Source organism: Astyanax mexicanus, chromosome 1 (assembly GCF_023375975.1).
Source record: "Astyanax mexicanus isolate ESR-SI-001 chromosome 1, AstMex3_surface, whole genome shotgun sequence".
Lineage (NCBI taxonomy): Eukaryota > Metazoa > Chordata > Actinopteri > Characiformes > Acestrorhamphidae > Astyanax > Astyanax mexicanus.
In genome coordinates, this window is record NC_064408.1 from 80,793,463 (window position 1) to 80,820,476 (window position 27,014).

Sequence of the window (27,014 nt, forward strand, 5' to 3'; positions counted from 1 at the left end):
ACAGGCATAGCGTTATCATACATCAATGGTGCCCATTTCAAAAAATGAATTGCCACAGAATCATGATAGGATCATCATATTCTCAACACAAATTACACAACACTCGTGATATCAACACCGATGACAGCTCTTCCCATAGTTCCATTAACATTATTTAATTACAAGATATAACAAATCCTGTCACTTAACCCTCCTATTAAGTGACATGTTACAGGTCAAATTGACCCATCTTGAAGTTTGAAGATCTAGAAAAATTAGTTAAAAGTATTTTTTCAGTATGGAACTTCTTCTGCTTGCCTTAATTAGTGTAATCAACATAAAATATGAAAATGGTTCATCTCACATATTTGCAACCACCCCCTTCAAAAACAAAATAGCAATGTTATGTTTTTATGTTATGTAAAAGTATTGTTTTATATGTTGGTTTTTCAAAAGTAATAAAGTAGGTAAACATTAAAAAAGGTTTAACATGTATTTTTTTTTTAATGGAAAACGAGTGAATTATCCTAATTGAACCACTACCTGAGGTGAGGAACTACATTGCACCAAATATTAATCATATTGATAATAATTAGCAATGGAGTTAGTAATGAAATATTTACACTGCTTGTTAGGATTTTTTCAGATATCTTTTGGATTATTAAACATGCGACGGGTCAAAATGACCCAGGAACACCACTTCTGGTTCTGACCAATGAACATAATAGGAGAGTTAAAAATTTAAATTAATCCAAACAAATGAGCCAATAATACACTACCTTGAAGGACCAATGTAAACACCTTCACATCGTGTTTAAATCAATAAAAGCTACACATTTTAAGAAACCAGCTGACATCTAAAGAACTACTTAAAAATGAAATCCATCCTTCAAGCTTTTTTTGTGAAGTGATATATATAACGGCATCATACGTGCTGTTCATTAAGCTGCAGGTCTATGCGGCTGTCTCCAAAAGTTTTTAAGCTCACCATAGCTTGCAAGTGTGCTCTTGAATTCTGGTGACGTGTGGCAGATTTTATTTTAAATTGATAAGGCTAACAAATCCATCACTGGGTCATGTGGATGATTTATCAGTTGTAAAAAGCTGACAATTCCGACAATACAGACTATTTTTCTCAATGCAGCAGTCATCCATGTGTAGAGCTGGTCTTTTTTTTTTTTTAAATGCCTTTCCACAGATTTTAATTTTTCAATCAATTCCAGTGCTGGTGTAGACCTTTCCATTCTGTACTATTCCCTGCTTGTCACTGAAAGTCCTCTTGAAAAGGGTAAAGCTAATAAATTAGCCACCACTTCGCTCGTTTCCAACAACTAGCTACTAGCTAATAACTAGACTGCCTTAACAGTGTTGTTCACGAAAGAGAACATAATTAATGGGAGGTCCCATTAAGACATCAGGAGAGATCTTAGATGGTCACCAACTCTGGACTCTACAACTAGAGACCAACTGCTTGATCAACATGTGATTGGCCAAAAATACAGTAACTGTTCGTCAGTTCATTTATTCAGTTTTCTCATCCTAACAAATGCATTCAGGTACTTTAAGTCACACCCATTGCTGACACAAATGTATAAGTTTACATACAGTTTGTTTAGTCTGTATAAAAAAGAGAACAGAACTCTCTGGAGCAGATTATGCCAGATGTAGGCTAGAAAAATCCCCAACATTGAGCTGTGGAGCAGAGGAACGATGGAACTTCATCCAGTACTTTTGGGATGAGTTGAGGAGTTTGAAATGAGTAAGGGATGTGACCATCCAACATCCTGACCTCACTACTCTTCTTGTTGCTGAATGCAATCAAATCTGCACAGCAATGATCCAAAAGTTTTCCTGGATAGACTTCCCTGATCTGTTACTCCAAAAAACTTTTTAAACTATTGATTTCAGAAGAAACAATGAATAATCCGGTGTCCCAATACTTTTAAGAAGTCAGTCTAGAACTTCTTGCCCTTAATGCATTACATTTTCAATCTCTGGCTTGTGTAACAATGCTTGGCAGAACTATAAATGAGGGTTAATCTCATAAATAAGCTCCTAAATCAGGGTTGATCTAGCCGTCTGTCCATCTGTTTGTCTTCCTGATTATCGATGATGTAATCACAATCTGAGAATTCACTATGCTTCGTCTCAAAGAGATTTAACACAATAAATTACACAGGCCAAACAGCGACGCTGTGTTTAAACAGGGCTATAAATTGTGACTTTTTAAATATACGCAAAAATCAGTGTGTATGCTAGGCTATACTGTACTTTGCTACTCTAAAACACCAGGGCTTAATTAATGGGAAGCAGAAGGAAGAGCTGCCACAGCTGTAACTGCTCTAGCTGAAGTTAAATGGGTTTAGAAACAAACTAATGGCAAATCAATACTGGTTACCAGTGCTAGTTCATTATCTCCTCTACACAGGAAGCCTCTGTTACTCATCTGACATCTACTGATCTGAAACCAGACTGATTTCCCTCGGCTGTTTATTAATAATAAAACATTCTGTTCTGCACTCTTAAAAACAAAGTGGCTACAAAGATTCTTTAAGTGATGCCAGAGTAAAACAAGTTTGGAGGTTAACAAAGAAGCTTAAAGTCCCAAAAGTTATTAAAAAGTGCAGTAAGGAAACAGGGCTTTGGTTTTTATGCACCAAAAAAACATTGATTACTACTGATGTTATTGACTTTTATTATTAGCAATGCCGTTGCGTTGTTAGTTATTTTATATTTCCCCAGTTTTTTGCATGAATATTTATTTTTGTGGGTAGATTGTCTGCTCCTTTTTCTATTAAATCACTCTTTTAAATCTGCATTTACGTATAATATATAAATGTATGATACATAAATTGTTATTTATGATATTCACACTCACTCTCTTATATCAAAAATGGTTTCTGTATGGCATCACTCAAAGAAACACTTTCCATAGCCTCCATATACTGTGGTCATCTGTGGTAATACCGATGAGAGGTGTAGTATGTTAGAACTGGAAGAGTACTACTATATGGAAGTAAGACTGTATGAAGACAGTGGACAGGAAGCTCTGGTGAACAGCGCGGTGAATATAGAAGAGAGCAGAGTAAAGACAGACTTCCCAAGTCTCCCGGGATTGCGGGAATCTAACGCACATCAATAACGGCTCCCTGATGCCCGTAAATCAAATAAATTCTCCTGGAATGTAGAACAAGTGGCTCAAAAGTGTGTGATACAAACTTTTTCCCCCAATTGCATGTGTGAATATATATATATATATATATATATATATATATATATATATATATCAGTGTATATCAGTGGTGTGCAGTGAGGGGTGACAATAGGTGCATGTAAGTCATTACATTAAATTTTATAAGAAAATATTCATTATAGTTATTGTAAACTATAGGACTATATTTTATAATTAACTAAAATAAAAAACAGCCACTAATTCAAAGAATTTGTCTGCGTTTTTCAGTTGCTACAGGACGCATATCTGACTAACAGTGGTTCTAATCAATCAAACTGCTTTTTAAAATGGCTCTGCCCCCTTGTGTCTGCGTGCTGCTTCAGTCACATTCATGATTTTCACTACGGGGGCAGGGCCATGGCTGTCTGACCCCTTCTCAGTGTTCTGAGCTGAAGGGGCTACGCGTTGTTTAGTCGTAAAACGAAGCGCATGCTTGATTATTTCAATAGTTCGATAAGTATCATGGAATTACGACTGCAAATCAGACAGATATTGTGTCACATCATATCAAGGCTGTCCCTCAATGTGAAACTAATTCAAAATAATAAGCCACCTGACTGGTGAGTTTTTGTGTGCACTTAATGTTTTGGCTGCCCTGGCATTCTGTAGACATTTTGGCTGCTCTGGTGTACTGTAGGCGTACAAATGAGTGATCCTTGTTAAACAGCTGTACTTGTACGAAAATTAAGCATTGAAAACGTTGTTGTGGTCTATTGTATATTTGTCGTTTGTAGCTGTGTTTGTGGGCTATTAAAGTGTATTATGTCCAGACAGAGAATATGTAGTTATTGTAATATTTATCTATGTGTGGTTCGGTGGGGGTGGGGTGTTGCAGAAGGCGTACCCACTATATTAACTGCACGCCACTAATGGGATTACCTGTAACCGGCTCTGCTCCAGTGCGTTCTCCAGCTCCTGCTTTGCAGCCGCAGTTTCCTGTTGATGGTTCTGCCGCATGTGCTCTATAGCTGAGGCATGGAGGTGATTCAGCTCTGAACGCAAAGAGGCTGCAGAGGGAGAGAAGAAAGAGAGAGCGAGAGAGAGAGAGAGAGAGAGAGAGAGAGAGAGTTATATTTTAAGATGTGGAATTCTATGTTGTATTAAAAATAATCAATCATGGACTATTTCTAAGCACAAAAATCAGGCAAAGGAAGTAATTGCTTTCCTCCGACATCAGCAATTTTCTACCTCACTCCCATTAAGCCCACACTATACAGTTTCTCATACTTAGAAGCTGTATTTCCAAGAAAATGCGAGCTATAATCTCATTCTGGTGTGCAGGGTGCATGCTAATCTAATCAGTTTCAGAACATGGTGCCATGAATATAGTGTTCCACCAGGCTACACTTTCAGCTGGCATATTCTATAATATTTACAGTTTTTACTCTCTCGCTTTATTTTCGGCTGATATAACTTTTTCTCACTCTCATTACTTTGTGTTTTTTTTTTATCCAAAAGATCATTAAAAAGGACAACCACTGGGCCACTACTGACATAAAACTAATGATACATGGGCTGCTCATAATGCATAATATTATAGTTCTGGCTATGCTATCTCCTATATAAGTTTGTGAAAGTGCATTATGGATATACTGTACTGATTAAAACAGGGTACAATGGCCCTTTATCAAAGCTGTTGGACTAAAGCAGTTTAATAAAAATAGTAATAATTTAAATTAAAAAAAAAGAAAAGAAAACTACTTTTGTACACATCAAATTCTGTATACTATTTAATGCAGTTAATACACTCAGGGACTTGAATTGTACAAATGTCAAGTGGGATGTTAGGTTAAACAAGTAAAGGTAAAAAGGGGTAAGCAGATCTACTCTTTTCAGGCACAGGAAAATGTCACTGATATTTGTCTTGTACTGTGATAGATTCTTGAAGATGAATTTATTCATTTTTTCAATGGCTTTGGTAGTATAACATCTTGGGAAATCTCAAAAAGTAGAGCTAAAAGGAGATCACACATTGCATCTATTTCTTTACACTGGTTACCCTGTTAGTTTCCATTTTAATAAAAAAAAATATTCTGTAAGGTCCTTTGGCCCTTGCACACCATGTCCTTTCATCAGACTACATCTAAAAAGATTTTACTCATGAACCAAGAAGATCTTTAGATTCTCTGGTTCTTCTCAAAAAACCTTGTGTGATGTTACTTTCAGCCACTACGCTCCAAACTAGTGCAACAGGCCTTCAGGAAAGGTGAGAAGAGCTGAAAATAGGTTTGTAGTAAAAGCTATATTATTCACATTTTATGTAGTGTTTTATTTCTAGTTTATATATTTTATTACAGACCAGTTATATTTTAAATTTCATTTTGCTACATTTAGCTACATTTTATTTGTCTACTTAACATAATATTGTTTTCAATATTTCTTTCAACACTTTAATATACATCTTTTTTCCTTTTTTTGAATATTCTTCTTATAGTTGCCTTTTTAGCCAAATATAACATTCAAAAACATAGCACAATAATAATGAGACAAAAAATATAAATAAATACATAAAAATAAATAATTTAAGATAACACAAAATGACAGTTGCAGTGGAACACAAAAAAACATATCGTCACTGTCCAGTGAAAAACAAGTATCTCCAAAATGGCAACTTCACAGGAGAGAGATGAAACAGTCTTAACCCTTAAGTAGTAAGTAGTAGTTTTTAAAAAGTAATTTTGGAGAATTTCTATTGGCCAATTCATTAAGAAATGTTGACTCAGTGTAAGGGTCATTTGGTGTGTTCAAATTATTTAGTAAACTAAAAATCAACAAAAATGAAGATTGTTTTTCATTGGACAGCGACAATAATCATGTTTTGTCAGGATCACCATCAAACACACTGACATCATACATTAATCTTCCAAGAATTGTTTTATGGAGATTTCAACCATTGACCTAATGTGGGTGGTTCCATATGTTTCCATTTAGAAAATGTATTGTGTTTTGCATATAGGAGGCATATATTGATCATTTTTTTATTTACAGTTGAAACTGGCATTGAAATTTTCTGGGAATATACCGAAAATGCATAATGCAATGAGGCACTTGAATGAAGATATCTTTGTATTTTTAGTTAGAGATTTCTGTTTTAAATCTATTTTGTTTTATAATCTACAGTTTTGTGCAAAAGTTTTAGGCACCAAAGCAAATTACACGAATCCATTTATCTCAGCAATACCTGAAAAAAAAAGCACCACATATTATTTGAACAGATGCAAATAAACATACATACAGTAAAGTATGTTATATTCTGTGAGCACTTTGGACTCCTTCCTAATCAAATTGAATTCTGATTCTAAATGGACACTGGATCTTTATCACTTACCACTAAACAGTTTTAAGCCCAACAGCAGCAATTAAGTATTCATACAATGAAAGACATCATGTTTTAATGTTAAGTTTTTTTTTTTTTTACAAGAGCAAAGTTTATCACAACCATCAAAGCATTACATTACCATGATGCTGTCAACTACACCTGTGTTTCAAATTCTACTAGTGAATTATGGGTGGTATTTATGCAGTCAAGCATGTGGACATTCATCAAGTTCTTGGTTGACTCTGGTTTGACCCAGACAGTAAATCTGAAGTGCTCAATTGGTGAAGGTGATGAAAATATAAAAAAAAGGGTCACTATGAGGATCTTACCCAGCATGGCTTTTCCTTCATCCTCCAGCTCGAAGCGCAGGGTCTGCAGCTCCTGCTCGGACTGCTGCTTCAGTGTCTCAATATTCTGCCTGTGTGCTTCCCTCATCGACTGAAGCTCCATATGATGCTGCTGCCGCAAACGCTCCTCCAACTCCTACATACACACACACACACAAATGAGAAACACTTGTCAGCCTCTTGAAAACAGAGCAAATCTTCTCCAAATCATCTTTCAGAACGACAGAACACACAGCTGGGCTCTAATGGACAGGGTCCAGCAGCAGCATTAAAATGGAGCATGCAGATACTGGGCCATTTTATCAAGATGTAGCTGATGAGGGGAATTATATTACGATCAATGAGCACTTAGGCATATCAGCAGCTTGTTGAGGGTCTTGGACAGATGCCCTCTAAAACCAGCAAAAGCGAGCAAAGTATGTATTATGTCACTCGGTATTACTGACTGAAATGGTGAGAAGACTTGGACGTGGGGAACCTGCTGCCTGCCCCCCAGAACAAGTCTTTGGATGCAGTAATCCCTAGTGCTGTTAACAGGAAGAGGGATATGAGAGGGAGCAAATTAGGCCTCTGAATGCTTCAGTAAACATCGGAGCATCAGCCAATTGGCGGGACACTGCTGGAAATGGAAAGTGGGCAAATCCAGCTGTCGTAATACAAAGACAGCCATGCAAAACATTATACAAACAGACTGATTAACAGATAGTGGAGATAAACAGAGTTTAATGCACAGTGATTAGGCACAGGGGAGAAGGTCTGCATGCAGGGAAATGAGTGTAAATGATGGGAGAAAGCTTGCTTCTACTTATTTTAAACCTAAAAGGTTTCGTTTAAAAAGTGCTTCATGTTGAAACAGAGGGGTGTGTTGAAAGTGGTTCACACAGTGTGGGGTAAAATGTGTTAACACTGATGAGAGTTACATAGAGTTAATATATGACTCCACACGGTGTTAAATTAACTCTTAAAGAGGTAATTCGACTCTTAAAGAGATAATGTAACACTGTCAATTTTGCTTTGTAGTAAAAGCTATTATATCCTAATGTCATGTAGTGTTTTATTTTCTACATTTATACATTTTATTACTGACCAATTATATTTTAAATTCCATTTTATTTCAGCTACAATTTATAGGTCTACTTGACATAATATTTCTTTATTTTTTGTATTTTGTTTTTCAAATATTTTTTTTATATACACATTTTATTCTTATCTATTTGTTTATTTATTTTTTGCTGTTCTTTTCTAAAACAATGTAGACAAAAAGAAAGTGTTTCCAATTTTTCATCAGGTGCTTTTACGTTGCACCAATACTCAATACACCTACCAAACACAGCTGCACTCTGTAGGTGGAGAGTGGGCTCACTATACCTTCAAACCCCATTTACTGTATCTCATTCATCTTTGACACTAAAGGTGCACTGAAATGAATTTTAACCAAATCCGATCAAGGTGAAACATTTGGCCAAACCCTGAATATCAAGGTCAAGGAATACTTCTGTGCAAATCCTCTGCTCTATACAGTGGTGGAGCTGAGAACAGCAAAAATTACAGCTGCTACAGGACAAAGCCTTACATTCAGCTAATACAGATGGTTGGATCTGCTTTTATCTCCTTCTGAAATCTTTTCAGTTTCATTATTTCATTATAACAACTGCAAATGTTTTGTTTTAGTACCCTTAATGGTTTCTGCATATTTGGTATTACCTCCTGCAAGTATCAAAGCTTGCACATGCTTGCCTTGTACAGAACCTTTCAGCCATAGTTTGGAGTATTTACTCATTCCCCCTTTCATAAAGTATTTTCTGAGCTTTAAGAACTTCCTTTCTGAAACCTAGGTACAGCTTGTGCTTCTCAAAGTAGTCCATCCTAGATTTCCAGATGTGCTTGGCGACATGTTTCAGGCTTTGGCAGATGATGCTTTGAAAACTTGTGCCTTTTTCTGATGTTTCTTTTTAAAGTTTTTGAAAATGACATTTGTTGGGTTTTTATAATGATACCTGTGAAGAAGCCAATGCTGTAACAAGTGGTTTATGATCTAAGGGTGTTTTCACACCAGCACTATTTGGTCTGTAACTGTAAAAATGCTACAACAAGTGCAACAATATGGTAGTAGATCCTGACAAAACTGCAAAATTGAGTAAGCTTAGAAAACAACTATTACTTTTGAGATTTCATTTTCATTTTTTTTTTCAGTTTTGCTGATCACTGAGTCAAATAGAGCTGAGTACGAGTGTTCGGCTGGAGCATGTGTTCGTAACTGAATGCTGCAGGGAGAACCGAATGCCCTCTGCTCGGCAGAAAGTTGTGTAGAGCTGAAAAGGTCAGGCTATGTCAGTCTTTCGTACAACTACCAGGAGACTCACTTGCCTTTCTAATGGACCAAGGACACACATCCACAGAAATATATATTTATATACACATTTTCCCTCTCATTCTCTTTCTCTGTTTCTCTCTCACACTCTATCAGACACACACATAACTCACATAACACACATAACACAAAAAAAAACAGCATTGGCCTTATCTTAGTGTAAGAAAACCACTCGTGAGATTGCTGTTGGACTGACTCACGAGGTCCCTGGAGCTCCTCTCCTGAACAGACACACATCCAAAACACCCTCACTTTTTTACCACACTCAGTGTAAACATAGGAGCCGGCATCCCATAAGACAGGAAGCCATTAGCACCTCCGTAAGTGCTACTAGAGTGTCAGCGCATCAGCTACAGCTACACGGCTGTGTGAAAATGAGGAGAATGGATAACATTTCCAACAAATCCCTGTGGTGTGGCCACCTCTGCTCTAGAGTTGTTTTATATATCCTCATTCATTAGCGTGCCTTTCACATACAGCGCTGACCGATTCTCAGTCTACTTATACTCTCCCACCAAGCACAGGCCCAGACCCAGACCAATCAATACACACTCCAGCAAATGAGAGAGCGAGAGAGCTTCTGAATACTGCTAACATGACGCTTTGCAGGATTTGTTTTCTGAATGCTGAACGGGATGAGGGTCGATATGCAAGAACCCCTAAAACAGCATTGATTACCTCCAATGAAAAGATTGTAAACGACACAGGAGACAACGCGCTGCTGCAATGTGCACTGCATGCAAACCGAGCGCTATTAAATCGCAGGCCGGATTGCCCTACGGCAAGGTGAGACAAATCTGTCCCCTGAGTGTCGTAAAAGCTAGATTTGGTGGGCTCAGGGGCACACTTCTTCGTGTGCCTTGTTCACTCATAAAAAACGTGCAAAATTAATCTGTTTTCTTCCCTCGCACGCCGAAAGCCTTGATGCATTTTTTATGACCTCCATCGGCCTCCCGTCTCTGCCACAGCAAACTCACTGCAAGACCGGAAAGCACGGACCTGCACTGAGAGGACAGACTGAGCGTCTTCTGATTTTTTGTCTCCATATCAGCCAGCAGCTCTCTCCCTTATCCCTCTCTCTCTCTCTTACGTCCGGGCAGACCCACTGGGGCCATATGCTTTCAGCTGGTTCCCTGGCCAAGGTGGGCAGAGAAAATAAGCCAGTGCACCACGGCGGCCAGTGGGAGGCCCGCACAGCCTTTCCGGATAAATCAAAGCTGCTGAAAGAACTTTTTAAACGACAGTAAAAACAAGGAGAAAAAAAATAAACCCTCAAGGGATTCAGTGTTTTTTTTTTTTGTTTTTTTTTACTCAACCTCCTTCAGCTGTTGTAGTGAAAATCCGCAATGCTTGTTTTGATAAGGAAGCTAGAGAAGCAGGGGAGGAAAAAAAAAAGGAATGATGCAACATGATGCATCGATCTCAAGGCGATGACTCAACCGCACAGATATTGGAATGGCAGAATTTATTACAGTCCATAAAAAGAACACCCCGTACAGATGATCTACTGGTGCCAGAGTTGTTACAAACTACTACTACTACTAGGGCTGTGCCATATCGAATCATACGCAATAATATCATCAACATTTTTGAATATCATAAACGATTTTAAACCCTGAAATATCGTGCCATATCACCCACCTCTAATTTAAGAAAGGGGATTTCACACCGTTCTCATTTCTCATGATATACAGCTCTGGAAAGGAAATTAAGAGACCACTTCAGTTCTTGAATCAGTGTCTCTGATTTTGCTATTTATAGGTTTATGTTTGAGTAAAATGAACTCCTTTTTTGTTTTATTCTATAAACTACAGACAACATTTCTCCCAAATTCCAAATAAAAATATTGTTATTTAGAGCATTTATTTGCAAAAAATAAGAAATGAATGAAATAATCAAAAACAATATTCAGAGCTTTCAGACCTCAAATAATGCAAAGAAAACATGTTCATATTCATAAAGTTCAGAAATCAATATTTGGTGAAGTAACCCTGGTTTTTAATCACAGTTTTCATGCACATTGGCATGTTCTCCTCCACCAGTCTTACACACTGCTTTTGGATAACTTTATGACACTCCTGGTGCAAAAGCAGGTAAGCAGTTCAGCTTTGTTTGATGGCTTGTGATCATCCATCTTCCTCTTGATTTCCGATTATTCCAGAGGCTTTCAATTTGATAAAATCAAAGAAACTCATCATTTTTAAGTGGTCTTTTTTTCCAGAGCTATATATCTTCTAGAAACAGATTATGTCTGTCCAGTATCATTTATTTTACTTCAGTCCTGGATATATGGAGATGTATAGAGTACATTATTAGTATAACAACATTTTGAATCATTGACTTTTGTTACAAATCTGATAAAAAGTTTGTACTTTTTAATATCTCAGTTAGGGGTGTGCCATATCATATGCAATAATAGAATAACATTTTTATTTTGAGTAGTGTAGTGCAGTAGTGTATTTTTTTAATTCAATGTTTTGTGATATCATCAAGACTATCGTTATTGCGAAAATTCCATGAAATATCATAATATTGTCTTAGGGCCATATCACCCACCCCTAAATACTACTATTAGAAATCTACTGGAACTCTAAGATTAACATAAGGAACAAGTATTAGATTGAATGTAAGATTTAATAAATATTAACTAAAGCAAGCCCCAAAGTTGTGGTAGTATATATATATATATTGTTTGTATACTTATATGCAAGTTTTTTTATGCTTTCAAGCATGTCCCATTTCCCAAACATGCACAATTACAAGTGCGAAATTATACTAAACACATTCTACACCCCCACAAACTACAATGTCCACAAATGCAACCTGAATAAAGGTGCTATTAGGGTAGGCATATATTCCACAGCTGAATGTGTTGACGATGTTTTTAGCATGTAGTTTCATTAATGGCACAGAAGAACAGCTGGAAACAACCCGTCCTACAAAATATGATACATAACCACCCAGCTGCATTCTTAAGGAGCCCTCACACACGTTTAATGAATTCAGAAATGTGTTATTTTAGTGTACGCTTGAGTCCAATCACAAACCGCATTCAAGCTTTGGTAGGCAAGACCCCTGCTGAGAAAATGTGAGCCAGCAAGCGTTGGAGGGAATTAAAACAGTGAATCAAATCAGGAGAGCACAATTTAGACTATATTTATATTTGTTACTATTAAAACCATTTTGTTTTCCACAGAGTTTAGGAATTAAAGAGGTGATGGCTACCATCTACTGCACAAATGATGACAGACACATCACAGGCAGTTTATCCAGACTAAAAACACTTGTTCAAGCACTGCTTGATATCTGTCTTTCCCTGCTGCCTTTAGAAATCACATTTCACACAATCCATATTTTACTGAACCTTCTGTCATGTGAGACATTTCTAAAGTTCCTGTCAATGGACTTCTAGATTTGCTGCACCTGTTTGCCTGTGTATATATACTTCTGGAGTTTATGTGTTCCTTTGCGCAGTATTGCCAACACTTCCTCTCTGATAGACTGTTTGTGTATGATCTCTGTTCATTGTTGGTTTACTCTCTTAGTCTTTGACCTTTTGTTTTGGTTTCCCTTATTTGTATTGCTACCCTGGTTTTGACCTTATTGTAGTGTATCACGGTTTTGCATTTGTCTTGCCAATGTCAGTTTTGTTCATCTTCGTTATCCTGTTGTGTTGGATGCCTGTTTTTTTTTTACAGCATGTTAACATCTCGGTCAAACCTAAACAATGATGGAATAATTGTTTTTAATTATTAAAAAGTAACCTATTTGCTTTATGGATTACTTAACATAACAGTTTTGCCAAAACTCACTTTACTGGAAGCTTCGCTCCACCTTCGGGACTTGTTCTATAATTGTGCTGCTGTGACCCCAAACGTTTCTTCTGATTTCACGTTGTGTTCTTGAAGCTAGGTCGCACAGAGTGAACAACAAACCTTGATATTGATCATCTTTAGCTGATACAAACTCAGAATAGTGTCTATATTTCCAGCTAGAAAACATGCATCTCTCCCCTCCCTATAGTGCTTGTGTCTCTGTGTGGTCTAAAAGAGTGCAGGGTCTGTGAGGTGGAGTAATCTCACTGAACCTTGATATCAATGATATCAATAAACCTTACTTTAAAACTTACTTTTATATCGGCTAGTGTCTGATCAGTATGTCAAGTCATATATTTTTCACATATTATTTTCTGTTATTTATCAATTTTATTTTAGCACTACACTGTAATTTTACTGGCACTAGCATTGACAGGTTTCACTGGGCACTTTAGGTGATGATTTTGGTCACCTTTAAAAATAATTCAGTTTGTCTTAGATTAGATGAGATTTTCAAAATAGATTTTTAAAGATCCCCGATAGAGCAGACAGCGGAACCTCATTCTTCACCAAAAAAATCCACTAGCAGCCTCAGCCCTGGCTTTAAAGAGCACAGCACATGTCGAGCTGTCGGCAGGGCAAAGAGATTGCCAAAGATGGCAGCCATCTTGGCATCACCAGGGAGAAAATAGCAAGCGCTGCTTTTCAATTACTCCACCACCGACGCAGAGTGAGAGGGAGACTGCCACCCACCGCTGTAGCTTTTCTTCCACGCTGAAGCCCCTCTTACTTATTAAACAGCAGTGAATAAATCAGCCGAGGCTTGTCTTCTCTTACAAGGCTGGCCGTTTGCTTGTGCTGGTGCAGGGCTTTTGGAGCAGTGGAAAGCTATAAAAGGCCTTTTATGAGCCTTGCTGATAGATCTCCCCTCAACACAAGGATTGAAACTGATACTGAATAATGAAGCAGTGGATTGTTTTAACATCCCTGTAGGTGGGCAGAGCTATCTCAAGATTCTGCACTGGGCTCAACTTAGTCCATTTAAAGCACTAGAAAAACTATAAAACACTATTCCACAACCTAACTGTTCTTATAGTCCATCTAACTGTGTTATACTGTGGGTCTTGTGTATGTGCACAGCCAGGCTGCAGTGATCTGACTTAATACTGAGCAGTCCCAGTGATATTTCACCTACAGGGCTATTAAGATTTTACAGGCACAGTTTAAGGTGCTGGAGGGATAATAAGCAGATGTTTAACCAGTGTTATAGTTTATATAAAAGCTCAGGTCACTGAGTTGTCTGTCTGTGGTATCACATAAAACGCAAAGACCTTCAGATGTGCTGTAAACCAAATACACAGAGCTTATGAAAAAACTCTGTGCCATTGTTTTTGACATTGCCGTTCCATGCTTTTCATTTTTTAAACTTCTTCATAGCTATCTTCAAATAATTTGTTTTTTTTTAAGATGTTTGGGGATGTCTTTATAGTTGGGATACAAACATGATCATTCATCATTCAGGGTGGGTTTAATGTGGAAAAATTTTCTTTACAGTGGTGATGATACGAAAATACTGGCTATATAATAGGTGCTATTTTAGCTATCTATAGGAGAGTCATCACCCACGCACTGTGCAGCTTGATTTAGGGCATGTCATTGAGGCTTTTCTATCGTAACAAAGGGAAAAGTACACCTTGCGAGAGTCAAAAAGCGTAAAATGCATGTACTACTTCTCTTAAGTAATCATGGATGTGTTTTGGGCGTAACGTGAAATAAACCAGCATAAATCAGCATGTCATCTACCATTCCCTGCCATTGCTCTATATAAATAATCTTGAACTTGACAAAAAAAAAAGTCAAATGTTCTACAATCTCAACCGAGATTTCAGAACAATTTAGGTCAGTTCATTGCTTCAACCACCACAACTAGTAACTGATGTGGGAATCCTAGCTAGTGGATGGGAAGAGGCAAAATAGGGGGAGAAAACTCTGTTGAAAACCATATAAATTTTCTCCCTGCAAAAGCAGCTTTGTGTGAAATGCAGGTGCAACACACTTCTGAGTCATGCAGTGATGTCAGTGAGGTCATGGTAAAAACAGCATTGAAATGGAGGGTTGGTCTTGTTCCAATTTACTCCTCTGTTTCTCCCCTGCCCATATCTGGGCTGCAAAGAATTGCTAGTTATATCAGCCTTCAGGCAGTATATAATGTAATGGCTCTGCAGAGGTATATGGCCATAGAGGTCAGAGATATAGTGAAAATTTTAAAGTAAATAATTAAACACTTAAAATAAATAGCTTCAAAAACATGTTGCACTTTAATTCTTGAGAATAGTGTCTCTACAGTAGCTATTAATTTAATATTATGCACAGTCTGCATGATAATTCACCCACTCTAACCTGTAAATCACAAAGCACAAAGAGCGATTTCTATTAAGCAACGTAAAAGTGAGTAATACTCCCTGACTGTAGGGGGAGCGCAGGAGACAAAAATAGCAATTATTGCACGATACCAGTGAATTTTTGTCACTGGTATACAGTGCTTAAATTTAATTAATTTAGCATGGTGCAACAAGGTGGCTTAGTGGTAGCATGTTCACCTCCCACTGCTGGGGTCCTGGGTTCAAGTTCCTATCTGGGTGAGTTTCCATGTTCTCCCTATGTCTCTGTAGGTTTTCACAGGGAACTCTGACTTCCTCCCACAGTCCAGTTCACAGGTTAACTGGATATTCTAAATGGCCCAGGGATGTATGTGTGGGAATGTGTGCATGACTTTACTATATGCCCATTTATGGGTCAAAGGGGTCACTGGCCATGGGTCTGGGTCAATGCCTTAGTGAAATAGATGCAGTTTTCACTTTTATGCCTGTGGGGCATGAGTGTAAATGACTCTATATTCCTATATTCCTGACTCTATAATCCTATATATCCATCCGTTATTTAATAATTTCATGCTTTAGTCATGTTATTAGTTTTGCTGTCTGGAGTCATGCAACATTTGCTCCCCATTTGCGACTCGATTCCTTAAGGTTTTCTCCTCTTAAGGGGAATTTTCCTCATTCCATGACTCAGAAAGTATTAAACCAGTGCTGCCATTGGTTTGTTTGCTTGGGGCTCAGACCCAGATCTTTATAAATCTGCTCTGTAACCAAAAATAAAAAAATAAAGTCAAATGTTCTACAATTTCAACCGAGATGCCAGAACAATTTAGGTCAGTTCAATGTAAAGCACTCAATACACACATACATTGCTTCCCATATCTATCTGTCTATCTGTCACTAGCTATTCCAGCAGTATAGCCTGATACTGTCCCACCTCATAGCTCTCAACCGCTGGCCTGCAGAGAGAAACAGTTGCCGGCCAGGTCCAGCTAATCATTTCCTGCCTGACTGAGAGCTCTGCTCGCCCTGAGATATCAGAGACCAGGTAATGCGTAAACAGCACTTCACGGCCAATGACGGTAAGCACTCAGCCATCACTAAACCATGCGCAGGAGAGGAGAGGTGTGAGGGGATGTGTTATTCCAGGCTGCTGAGATAGAGAGAGAGAGAGCAGCTCACTAAGCTGAGACTGCAGAGGACCAGCCCAGATCTGCAGCAGATCTGCACTCCTCATTGATTGAGATTATGGTATTGTGGCTGGACAGTGAGTTTTCTTTTCTTGTTTTGACTGACACAATAAAAGCTAGAGTGACAAAAGTATTGGCACACCTGCATGTTTGTTGTTTTTTTCTAAATTAAGGATATTTAAATTGTTTATCATTCATGTCTTGGAGTATCAGTCATTTGTCTTGGTGCCATTCTACTAGATTTTGGAGCATTACTGTGTAGACTTGATTGCATTTAGCAACAAGAGCAATAGTGAGTTTAGGATTTTGGACAATCACTACCTCAAATCATCCCAGAAGTACTGGATGGAGCACCATCACTCCAGAGAACAAAGTTCCACTGGAGGCTTATATCCCTCTAGCTTTTCTTATTATTTCTATCTTTTTCCTATTTTTTTTCTCTGCAATGTAGCTAGGCTGATTGTCCCATATACCCCTTTATACCCTTCTAGCCCATGCCTGGCATTAAGTAAATTCATATTTATCTATTCTGTTCTTGGTAGTGGTGGTTCAGCAGTTAGAGCACCAAGAAATCAACGACAAGTTTGTGTGTTTGATACCTGTGTTTGAAGGGCCACAACTGTTGGGCCCTTAAGCAAGGCCCCCAACTCTTACAGCTCCCTGGGTGCCGCAGCACTTACTGCTCACTGCTCCGGGCACATGTGCTAACTGTTTTCACTTCCATAATTGGGTTAAAAGAGGGGGCCAAATTCCATTTGTGCCCGGCACAAGTATGGTATATATAATTGTCTTTAATTGATTGATTTTGTTCCAGAGCAAGCTGGAGCACCCTTTGAGCAAATAATGCCTTCATTAGTAAGGGTGTCCACAAACATTTGGATGTATAGTGTAGGTAGGAATGATTTGTAAATAGTACACAATGAACAGTGAACATTGTTCACTGCACACACACTTCCTCAGTCATACTTGGAAACCCATGGAAAAATATGTGTACATTAAAGGAACAATCAGTAAGAAATGAGAGTGATTGTGTGAAACGGATACAGTAGCCCAATTTTCAAACACTGGACAGACTGTTCTACCCCACTCACTCCTTTCCAGACATAACGCTCTTGCAGGTTGCCAGATTAACACATAGTGCCAAGTACCAACGTGTCTTACTCTATAGCTAATCAGTAAATATATATATACAAATAAAAGCTCAGTGTCCAAAAAGCCTGTCTCTACTAGACTATTGGTGGTGGTAAATTACATAGCTACAGTTAGCAACCTTACTGAAGCTCAGTGATTATTTGCTCAGCAGAAAAATATCCAGCTCACCCATTTCCATGGCTTCAGCACACTGTTTGAGTGCTATTGTCTGTACCAGGAAACCTGGGGTGAGGAAATGGGATTGGTGGATTGGTGATGGACAGTGACAGGTTGCGAGGTGAAAAAAGAAAGTACTGACTGAAGCTCTATTAATAGGAGCTGTCAGTGCTTAAATTTGGAATGGTTCTTTAACAGATGCTACATCCTGATCATTGAGATACTCACTTGTTCTGAGTTACTCAGAACATATAATAACATAATCCTGAGGGCTCTGTGTGGTCCAGCGTGCTAAGCGCTGCCAATATGATCAGAAGATCGCTGGTTCGAATCCTGTTCATGTAGCTTGCCATCAGCTACCAGAGCCCTGAGAAAGCACAATTGGCCTTGCTCTCTCTGGGTGGGTAGATGGCACTCTCCCCCCACATCACTCCAAATGGTGATGTCGCTCAGCATGAGGCGTCTGTGAGCTGATGTATCGGAACCAAGTCGCTGTGCTCTCCTCCAACTGCAGCAGCAGTTCGAAAGGAGGCGGTGGCTGACTTCAAATGTGTCGGGGGAGGCATGTGCTGGTCTTCACCCTCCTGGAGTTGGGGGATCATTAGTGATAGGGGGAGTCCTAATAACGGGTCGGTTAACTGGCCATGTACATTGGGGAGAAAATGGAATTGAAAAAAATTATTGAAAAGAACATATAATCCTTAATGGTTCTTTAATATTCCACCTGTAGCTCATTCTGTAGCACTGTTGTCTATATGTTGTCATGCTTGATGAAATGGGTACTATTTTACCTGTATCTACACGTGTAGCTTTGCTTTTTTATGCTGTGGTCTGTATGAGCCAGCAATAACATTTATATATAACAGCCAATAGACAAAAACAGTGGAAGAAAGAGAAGAGTTTGGATGTGTGAGACAGCAGGTTAAAAGCCCAGATTTCAACAGAGTGACATGGAGGCAGCACTGGAGGTGGTGATGGATGGGTGGAGGTACGGTGGGCAGACCTTGAGGTCGTGCTGGCGGGCCTCCTGCATGTCCTGGATTGCACAGCAGTGGGCCTCCCGCAGACGCTCCTCTCTGCGCTGGTGCTCCATCTCCAGCTCCTGCAGCTGTTGTCCCAGGTGTTCCCGCTCCTGACTGAACTGAGCCTGCAGCTGCTGCAGAGAACGCTGAGACTGAGACAGCTGCATCTCCAGACTCTGCTTCAGCAATGAGATCTGCACACACACACACACACACACACACACAGAAAAAATCTTACGTTATTATCAGCACACTATTCATCACACCTACATGACAGAAAACCTGCGGTCTGTGAATGAAATCCCAAATAAATCAATTTTAGGAATATATAACACTGAATGCACTGAATAGGAAAAAAAACACCAAGCAAACCCACAGTTCCATTTATCTTTTTATTTGCCTGGATCATCCGTTTGCCTCACCCCGGAGATAATCAGCAAGTGTGAACATGTTACTTATTTGTCATTTTTGGCGTAATCATTACCACAATCTTTTCGCACTGCCAGAACACTCTTCTGCTTTGTAAACCTTTGCACAGACACAATCCAACATATGTTATCAACACTGTGGCTGAGCAAAACCATTATATCACCCAGAAAAAATACATACATATTTACAATTATTATTATAATGACAAATAATACACAATAAAAACACAATGAAGTTAGAAAATATAGGGGGATGCTGAAGATTAGCCAGTAGTATAAGTCATCTAACATCTAAACAAGGAGAATCAATGCCAGTAATCAGCCTTTAAAGCCTCTAGTGAACACTAGCTTTACCTCTCAGTTAATGCTATTTAATGGTAAAGGAAATTAGATTAAGATCAGTTAACTTCTTAATACAGGCCTATAATACTTTAGGAGAAAGGCTTTAGTACAGTTTAGTGCTCCAGTGTTTGGGAATCAAAGGCTGTAAAGCTGGTTTAAATAACAAATAAAATGGTTAAAAAGAGTGCAGTGATAACTGTAGAAGAATTGTAGGTGACTTTGCTGCCTCCACCTCATATCTGTGCATTTAAAAGTTTAAAAAAGACACCTACTAATAAATTACAACAAAATATAAATTATATAAATGAATTACGCTCCACAAATACAATTCAAATACAATTCAAAAATAACAAGTTCAAGCTCTGGCTGAGCCACAGTTTTTGTTTAGTTTTAATGGAATAAAACATCTATCATTCAATATATTTTTGTCTTTTTCTAGTTTAAAATAACAATGGGGTCCAGATATCTAAATAGATTAATGTAATTTAAAGCAACCTTAAATGAGCCCTTACCTAAAAATTGTTTTTATATGAAAGGGCCATTGTTAAAATTCATTCTTGGCAGAGGCATAGGATGAATTGAAGTAAGCTCTGGAAAAAATTAAGGAAACACTTCAGTTTCTGAATCAGTTTTTCTGATTTTGCTATTTATAGGTTTATATTTGAGTAAAATTAACATTGTTGTTTTATTCTATAAACAAAATTCTCAAATTCCAAATAAAAAAAGTAATTTAGAGCATTTATTTGCAGAAAATGAAAAATGGCTGAAATAATCTCAAACAATGTAAAGAAAGCAAGTTCATATTCATAAAGTTTTAAGAGTTCAGAAATAAATGTCTGGTGGAATGAACCTGTTTTTTAATCACAGTTTTTAGGCATTTTGGCATGTTCTTCTCCACTTCCACCAGTCTTACACACTGCTTTTGGATAACTTTATGCCACTCCTAGTGCAAAAATTCAAGCAGTTCAGTTTGGTTTGATAGCTTGTGATGATCCATCTTCCTCCTGATTATATTCCAGAGGTTTTTAATTCTGTAAAATCAAAGAAACTTTTTTTAAGTGGTCTCTTATTTTTTTTCAGAGCTGTATATATTCCTCCACTTTCATTTACTTGATTAGAATGATATCTAGGAATTTGCTATCACAGGTCACTAAAGATACACGCTACATGCTATTCCCATAAAAAGTTTGTGTGTGTGTGCATGGGTGCACACTGACTGAGCCTCCAGTCAGGTCTCAGAGATGAAGCGGGAGTGAGGAATTAGAGCAGTAGATTCTCACTTTACACTGGTCAATATTGCTGTCTCTGGAGGATCTGTGCACAAGGCGGTGGATCTGTGATAAGCGCGGCTCACTGACCAGCCTGCAAGCCTCATTAGCAGACTCATTCACTGCTGGATGGTGTGAGGAGCCGCAGAGTGTGAGTGTAATTAAAATGGCTGACACTCCCACCAACATGCGAAGACGCGCGAAAGCAAGTGAAGTTCGCCAATTTCCATCTTATTCCCAGCAGGTCTGGAGAGGTCCTGAAATGACTGTCCCAGCTCAGCAATGAAGGAGCTGTCAGATGCTTTAAGGAGTGTTTTTCATGTGACAAAAGAAGATATTTGATTCCCTCAGTGCTCAAAACAACAACACTCAGGTTCAGTGTATTCAACAAGGTTGAGTATCCAACAAGGATAAAGACTCTAGACTAATGCCTACAAGTCTAATCCACTACTGTTGTCTACATCTACTGCCAACAGTAGTAGAAAAAAAAGAGAGCTATCAGGAAACAAACAAACAAACAAACAAAAAAAATTAAAGAGAAGCTTGTGGCAAATAAAAGAAGTGAAAAGAAAAAATGAAAAACTTTGTTTAACTTCTAGTAATCTTAACATTTAATATAAATGCTGGGAAATACATTTGGAAAAAATCAGTGCTGATTTCTAGAGACATTACATTATATTTTATAGGTCTCATTTCATGTTCTATGTAACTGTGTCAGTAAATAATGGCTACTCATCAAAGTTATCAGAGCATCTCTCTACAGTTCTGTGATTCTGTTTTAAAACACGTCATTGGCAAAAGCCAATCAAAACAGGCATGTGAATGAGCTGCATATTATTGACCAATGCCCCGCACCTGTCAGCACATAACAGAACACTCTTTAATGCGCTGACAGGTCAGAATCACAGAACACTGTATCAGATGTTACAAAAACTTCCAACTACTGTCAAAAGCAAAGGCAGGAAGGAGATAAGTGAAAGGAAATGCATCAAGGAAGTGTCAGAGCTTGACAGAAACTGCTTGACTGCTGAGGTGCTGACTTTAATTCTTTTTTTATTATTGAGTTCTGTATAAATACACTCTGAAAAACATTTTGTACTGACAGCATATTAGGCAAAAAGCGGAAAAAGGTAAATCTGGTGGTGCACAGTTTAAAATATAAATTTTATTTAATAGATTTTATGTAAATAAAGTAATCCAGAACTAGAACCAGAACCACAGGCCTTGTGTGAAGTCATTGCCTCTTCTTTCAGTTATTTAATTAAGCAATTAGGCATCTAATACAAATACTACCAGGTAAAATGGAAAAGGCAAAAAGTCCAGAGAGAGCACAAATGGCGCTCTTTCCCCACATCACTCCAAAGGGTGATGTCGATCAGCACAGGGCATCTGTGAGCTGATGTATTGGAACTGAGTTGCTGCGCTTTCCTCTGAACCTCCTCCGAGTGCACTGTGATGCTACTCTGCAATGCTGCATCAGCAGCAGTTCAAAAAGAGGTGGTGGTTGACTTCACATGTATCGGAGGAGGCATGTGCTAGTCTTCACCCTCCTGGTGTTGGGAAATCACTAGTGATAGGGGGAGCCCTAATGAGTGGGTTGAGTAATTGGCCGTGTAAATTGGGAAGAAAATGGGGGGAAAAAAGTCTACATCTACTGCCAACAGTTTTTCTTAAATTTGCTGTGGTCTCCAATAGAATGAATGCCCTGTCAGTTTTTGTGAGGTAGTTTTAGTTTTCCTGTTTCAGGCTGTTTTAGTCTGATGGAGGAGTGGGCGTGGAAGAACGATAGAACTCCCTCTACATCTCTACATCGTCATGACAACACAAACCAGATGTACACATTATTGAGAAGGACTGTGATTGTCACATCTTTTGCCTGTTTTCTGTCTACTCTCATGTCTGTTATTCTCACGTGTCCCGGCTTCTCTGTGTTTCTTCCCTGGTGTTTTTCCACTCACCTGTGTCCATGTGTAGCTCCGCCCCTCATTAGTCAGTCCCCAGGTGTTACCTGTTCTCTTTCCCGCCTTGTGTGTGTATTTAAGCGTCTCTGTCATTAGTGTTAGTTTGTCGGTTCTTGTGCGTTTGTACGTCTGTCACGGCTGTGTATATCCCGTCTGTTATTTAGTCTCTCGGTCTCTGAGTTTCTGTTTGGTTTATGTTTTGTTTTCTGTTCTATAATAAATGTTACTTGCATTAGCGTCCGCTCTCCTCGTCCCGTCCTTCACACAGCGTTACAGTGATGAGAGATTCATTTTAATCTGACTTACTTGAGCAGAGTTATTTAAACACATGTTAAATACTTACTGTATTAAATATCACTGGCATAAACAGGCACTGTCTGTATTTTTTCTATTTCTTTTTTTTTTAAATAATTCCTTTCTTTTTCCTGTCAGTTCAGATTCAGAGAACATGTCTACAGTTACCCTGAAGAACACTTTGAATAATAATGTCATTATAACTCCATAAAGTGTAGACCTCTCTGTCTTTTCACATTTTCAGTCAAGTGTAGCTGATTGTGCCTCTTCAATAAAAAAAAATCTTCCAATTATGGGTTTATGAGTGGGAACATGAGGTGATTTCAGAAAGTGGACAGAAGTGGTTATGTAACATAATCATAACTAAAGCCATATTCGGATGGAATGTGGAGTCATTTCTTTAACTACAGGACTGCAAAATGAATAATTTACACAAGATATGGAACCTCGATATAAATTACTGAGATGGGAGTGGCTACTCGATTTACGAACTGCTGCCACTCTTAAAACAATGTGCATAAGCAATCTTGTAACTCACTTACAGTAATAATTCAATTTTATTTAGAACATAAGCAGATACATATTTATAACACAAACTATGTAAGCTGTAGGCTACACTATAAAGTGATTTACCTAAAGCTGAAGCACAGCGCCTCTTAGAGGAGTCTATTAGCTTGTCTTAGCTCGATTTACTTGAGGTTTGCTACAGACTTGAAGGACTCTGTATTACAGAAAGCTTCAAAGGTCCATTTCCACAGGATATAATGGAATATTTACCCACATCTTAAATCAAATGAGATTAATATGATTCGCAGTCTGGGAAAATGGACTGACCCGGCGTATTCACTAAAGATAAAGATGTCCGATAACAATACTACCCCACCTCCCCAAGTAAGGCTTATTCTATCTGAATAGGGCTTAAGCCTGCAGTCTCTTTCTAGAACTTTGTATAAAAGAGCTGGGATCTACAAGATTTAAATGTAAACTGGGGTTCCAGAAGGATGTAACGATTTTTTGAATCAATAACCTGAAAGGGTACAGTCAGCCTTGGTGTACATGAATGTGTGTTTAAAGCTGAGCGTTTCACTCAGCACTGCTTGAATTAATTTCTCCTGCCCAGGCACTGCCTTGATGTTTATCGAACAGGTTTCTGCAATGTTGCCTGGAATAGAGTTCCTCCATCAGACTGTGTGCATAATTACTGATTGTTCAGCATGTGCGGGGGTGTGTGAGTGTGTGTGACCTGTGAGCACCTCACCTGCTCCAGCAGATCCTCCACTTTCCTCTGCCAGCTCTCTCGGGCAGTGCCCAGCTCCTGCTCTTTGCTCTGGGCCAACTGAGTGAGTGCCATCCTTTTGCCCTCCTCGTGATCTTCTCGCAGTTCCTCACGCAGCTTCTTACACTCCTGCCTGCAGAGAGACACACACACATACACACACAAATGTCACTGCACCCCTCTGTGGAGAGACATTCCCACTGTGCTGAATTCTACAGGTGCTGAATGCAGTAGTAGCTTCTATATGAGCATAATGAAGAAAATTGTTTATATAGTACAGAGTTTCTCTGAAATCATGTTCTATACTATATATCTAATTTTAAATGTCTTATTTTAATGATTGACTGTCACAAGCACAATCAGGCCTAGCAACTGAGTCAGTATGCCAGTTACTAGTGCAATAGTACCGCTACTATATAGCCATTGTAACAGGATATGTTATTTCTCTGGTCTTGATCAAGACAAGTAACTACTTCAAAAGTTAACCCCAAATCAGAAAAGGTTGGGATAGTATGGAAAATGTAACAATAAAAAAAATCTTATATATACTGTCCAGGTAAAACATAAAACCTCTTGGATCTGTCTGCAATGAAATAAAAGTCAAACTAAATGTAAGCCAACACTGTGTTTTTCTTCATTTGCATAAAAAACATATTTTCTGATTTTGAGTAGTTTATTTTTTGCTCAAAACCAAATAAGTGAGTAGTTTGTTTGATTTAGCCAATGCAATTAAATCAAATTGTAGTCATACTCTTGTTGGATAGCCCCTTTTTTGAGTAAATAGTCACGTTTTGGGGAAAAAAAAATTGTAGACAATAAACTGCTGATAGCAAATATAAAACCAATAGAATGCAATTTATTACTTATGTACATCATTCATTATTATTATAGCAATTAACTGATATAGTACAGCAAAATGAAAGTAATTATTTATGTTGTTAAAAAAGTTAAGAATGGCTGGAAGCAGTTGAAGATGTTTGGGTTTCAATCTTGAATATTCATAGTCCTGAATGTGTCCTGGTCTTGAGTAAAGCCCTATCACAACTCTGGATCTTGCACTGGAAATGTTTCATTGAAACTACAGCAGGTCTATCTATACTTTATCAGAGAGATTATATTTATTATATTTTATTTAGCTTGCCTAAAGCACATAAAGCACAACCAAAACAATACTGTAAAATATAAAGTGGTGCGTTTCCACGCCCAAATTTCAACATCAGGACATTTTGGTCTCTCTCCACTCATAGAGATCAGACTCTGGTCATTTGTGGCTAAAAAGAAATTGGATTGTAGGCACCGACTTCTTAAACTGCATTAACATTTTAAATGATGAACACTCAAGTCCAACAAAATCTAACCAAGCTTAGCAAAAGACTAATTTTATTCTTTTATAAAAGTAAAACATGACAAGACTGGCACATTATATTTGGGAGCAGGGAAGAAACGGTGCTTTCTCCTCCCTCAGCATTTAATGCTGACGTGTCCTTGAACAATACAATTGCTTATTCTGTGCTGAGGTGGCTGTTATTCTTGGTGATAGGACAAAACAGATCAAACATGTTAATGTTTTATACGGTAATACATCTTTAAACTTTCAGTAAAACAAAACTGTAAACTTGTGTCTAATAGGAATTACCAAAGGCTTTTACTTTGTAAGAAAATAACAAACAAGTAATGCTACACACAAAATAGTGTAACAACAAATATACCACAAAAATGAAGAGCAGAATATTTATTTCATGCATATAAATTGCAAATATAAACAATTATATAAAAAATAGCAAATAGTAAAATGAATAAAAAAAATAGACTGCTTTAAACACAGAATACTGCTATTGTTCACTAGTGTGTGTGTGTGTGTGTATGCACTGCTACAGTTTGGATAAATATGGAGGTTGCACTCTGTTGTATTGCTTTGCAATAGTGATAAAGGGTTCTTTCTTTCTATTATTTGAAAATTTTATGACCCGGCATTTTTCCCGGCACAGTAAGAACCGAAGCCCTGCTTTAATTCAACACGATTTACAACACAATGCAAACGCTCTGATTTTGAGAGAGTGAGTGAATATTTAATGTGTGGCGGGGTTTAAAGCTTTCAGTGGTCTGCAGTCTTATTTAAAGGAACGATGCACAGTTTCTGGATGAGACATTTGTTCAGTAAATAAAAAGAGGGGGGAGGAGGGAGAGGAAAATAAGGGAAAATAACTCTCCGCTCTGCGTCTATGCCGTGGAGGCTGCAGCCGATCATTAATGGCCTGTAATGGAGGCTGACACTAGCATAGCTCCTGCTGCTCAGCTCACCAGGCTCACTCTACTGCTCCCGCGTGGCTATCGTGTAGGTGCGGTAAAGGTACAGAGGAGGTTAACTGCCAAATTATGTGACATAATTGCTGGACATTTTGAACACGCAGTGGGGATTCTGCTTATTCATTGCTAACGGCTGTGAGCGTGTGAGAAAGAGGGAGAGAGAGGGAAAGAGAGAGA

At 38.2% G+C, this 27,014-nt stretch overlaps 1 protein-coding gene across 2 annotated transcripts in view; it reads right to left on the reverse strand.

Annotated features, from left to right (window-relative positions):
• The window catches only part of fam184ab (family with sequence similarity 184 member Ab), a 235,020-nt gene that overhangs the window by 52,137 nt on the left and 155,869 nt on the right, over window positions 1-27,014 (reverse strand). For both annotated transcript variants that reach the window (XM_007255380.4, XM_007255382.4), the window contains exons 10-13: window positions 24,513-24,663; window positions 18,943-19,155; window positions 6,860-7,013; window positions 4,091-4,218 (exon numbers count right to left, since the gene is read on the reverse strand). In XM_007255380.4, coding sequence (XP_007255442.3) covers window positions 4,091-4,218; window positions 6,860-7,013; window positions 18,943-19,155; window positions 24,513-24,663 — 646 coding nt within the window. The remainder of the gene's footprint in view (window positions 1-4,090; window positions 4,219-6,859; window positions 7,014-18,942; window positions 19,156-24,512; window positions 24,664-27,014) is intronic.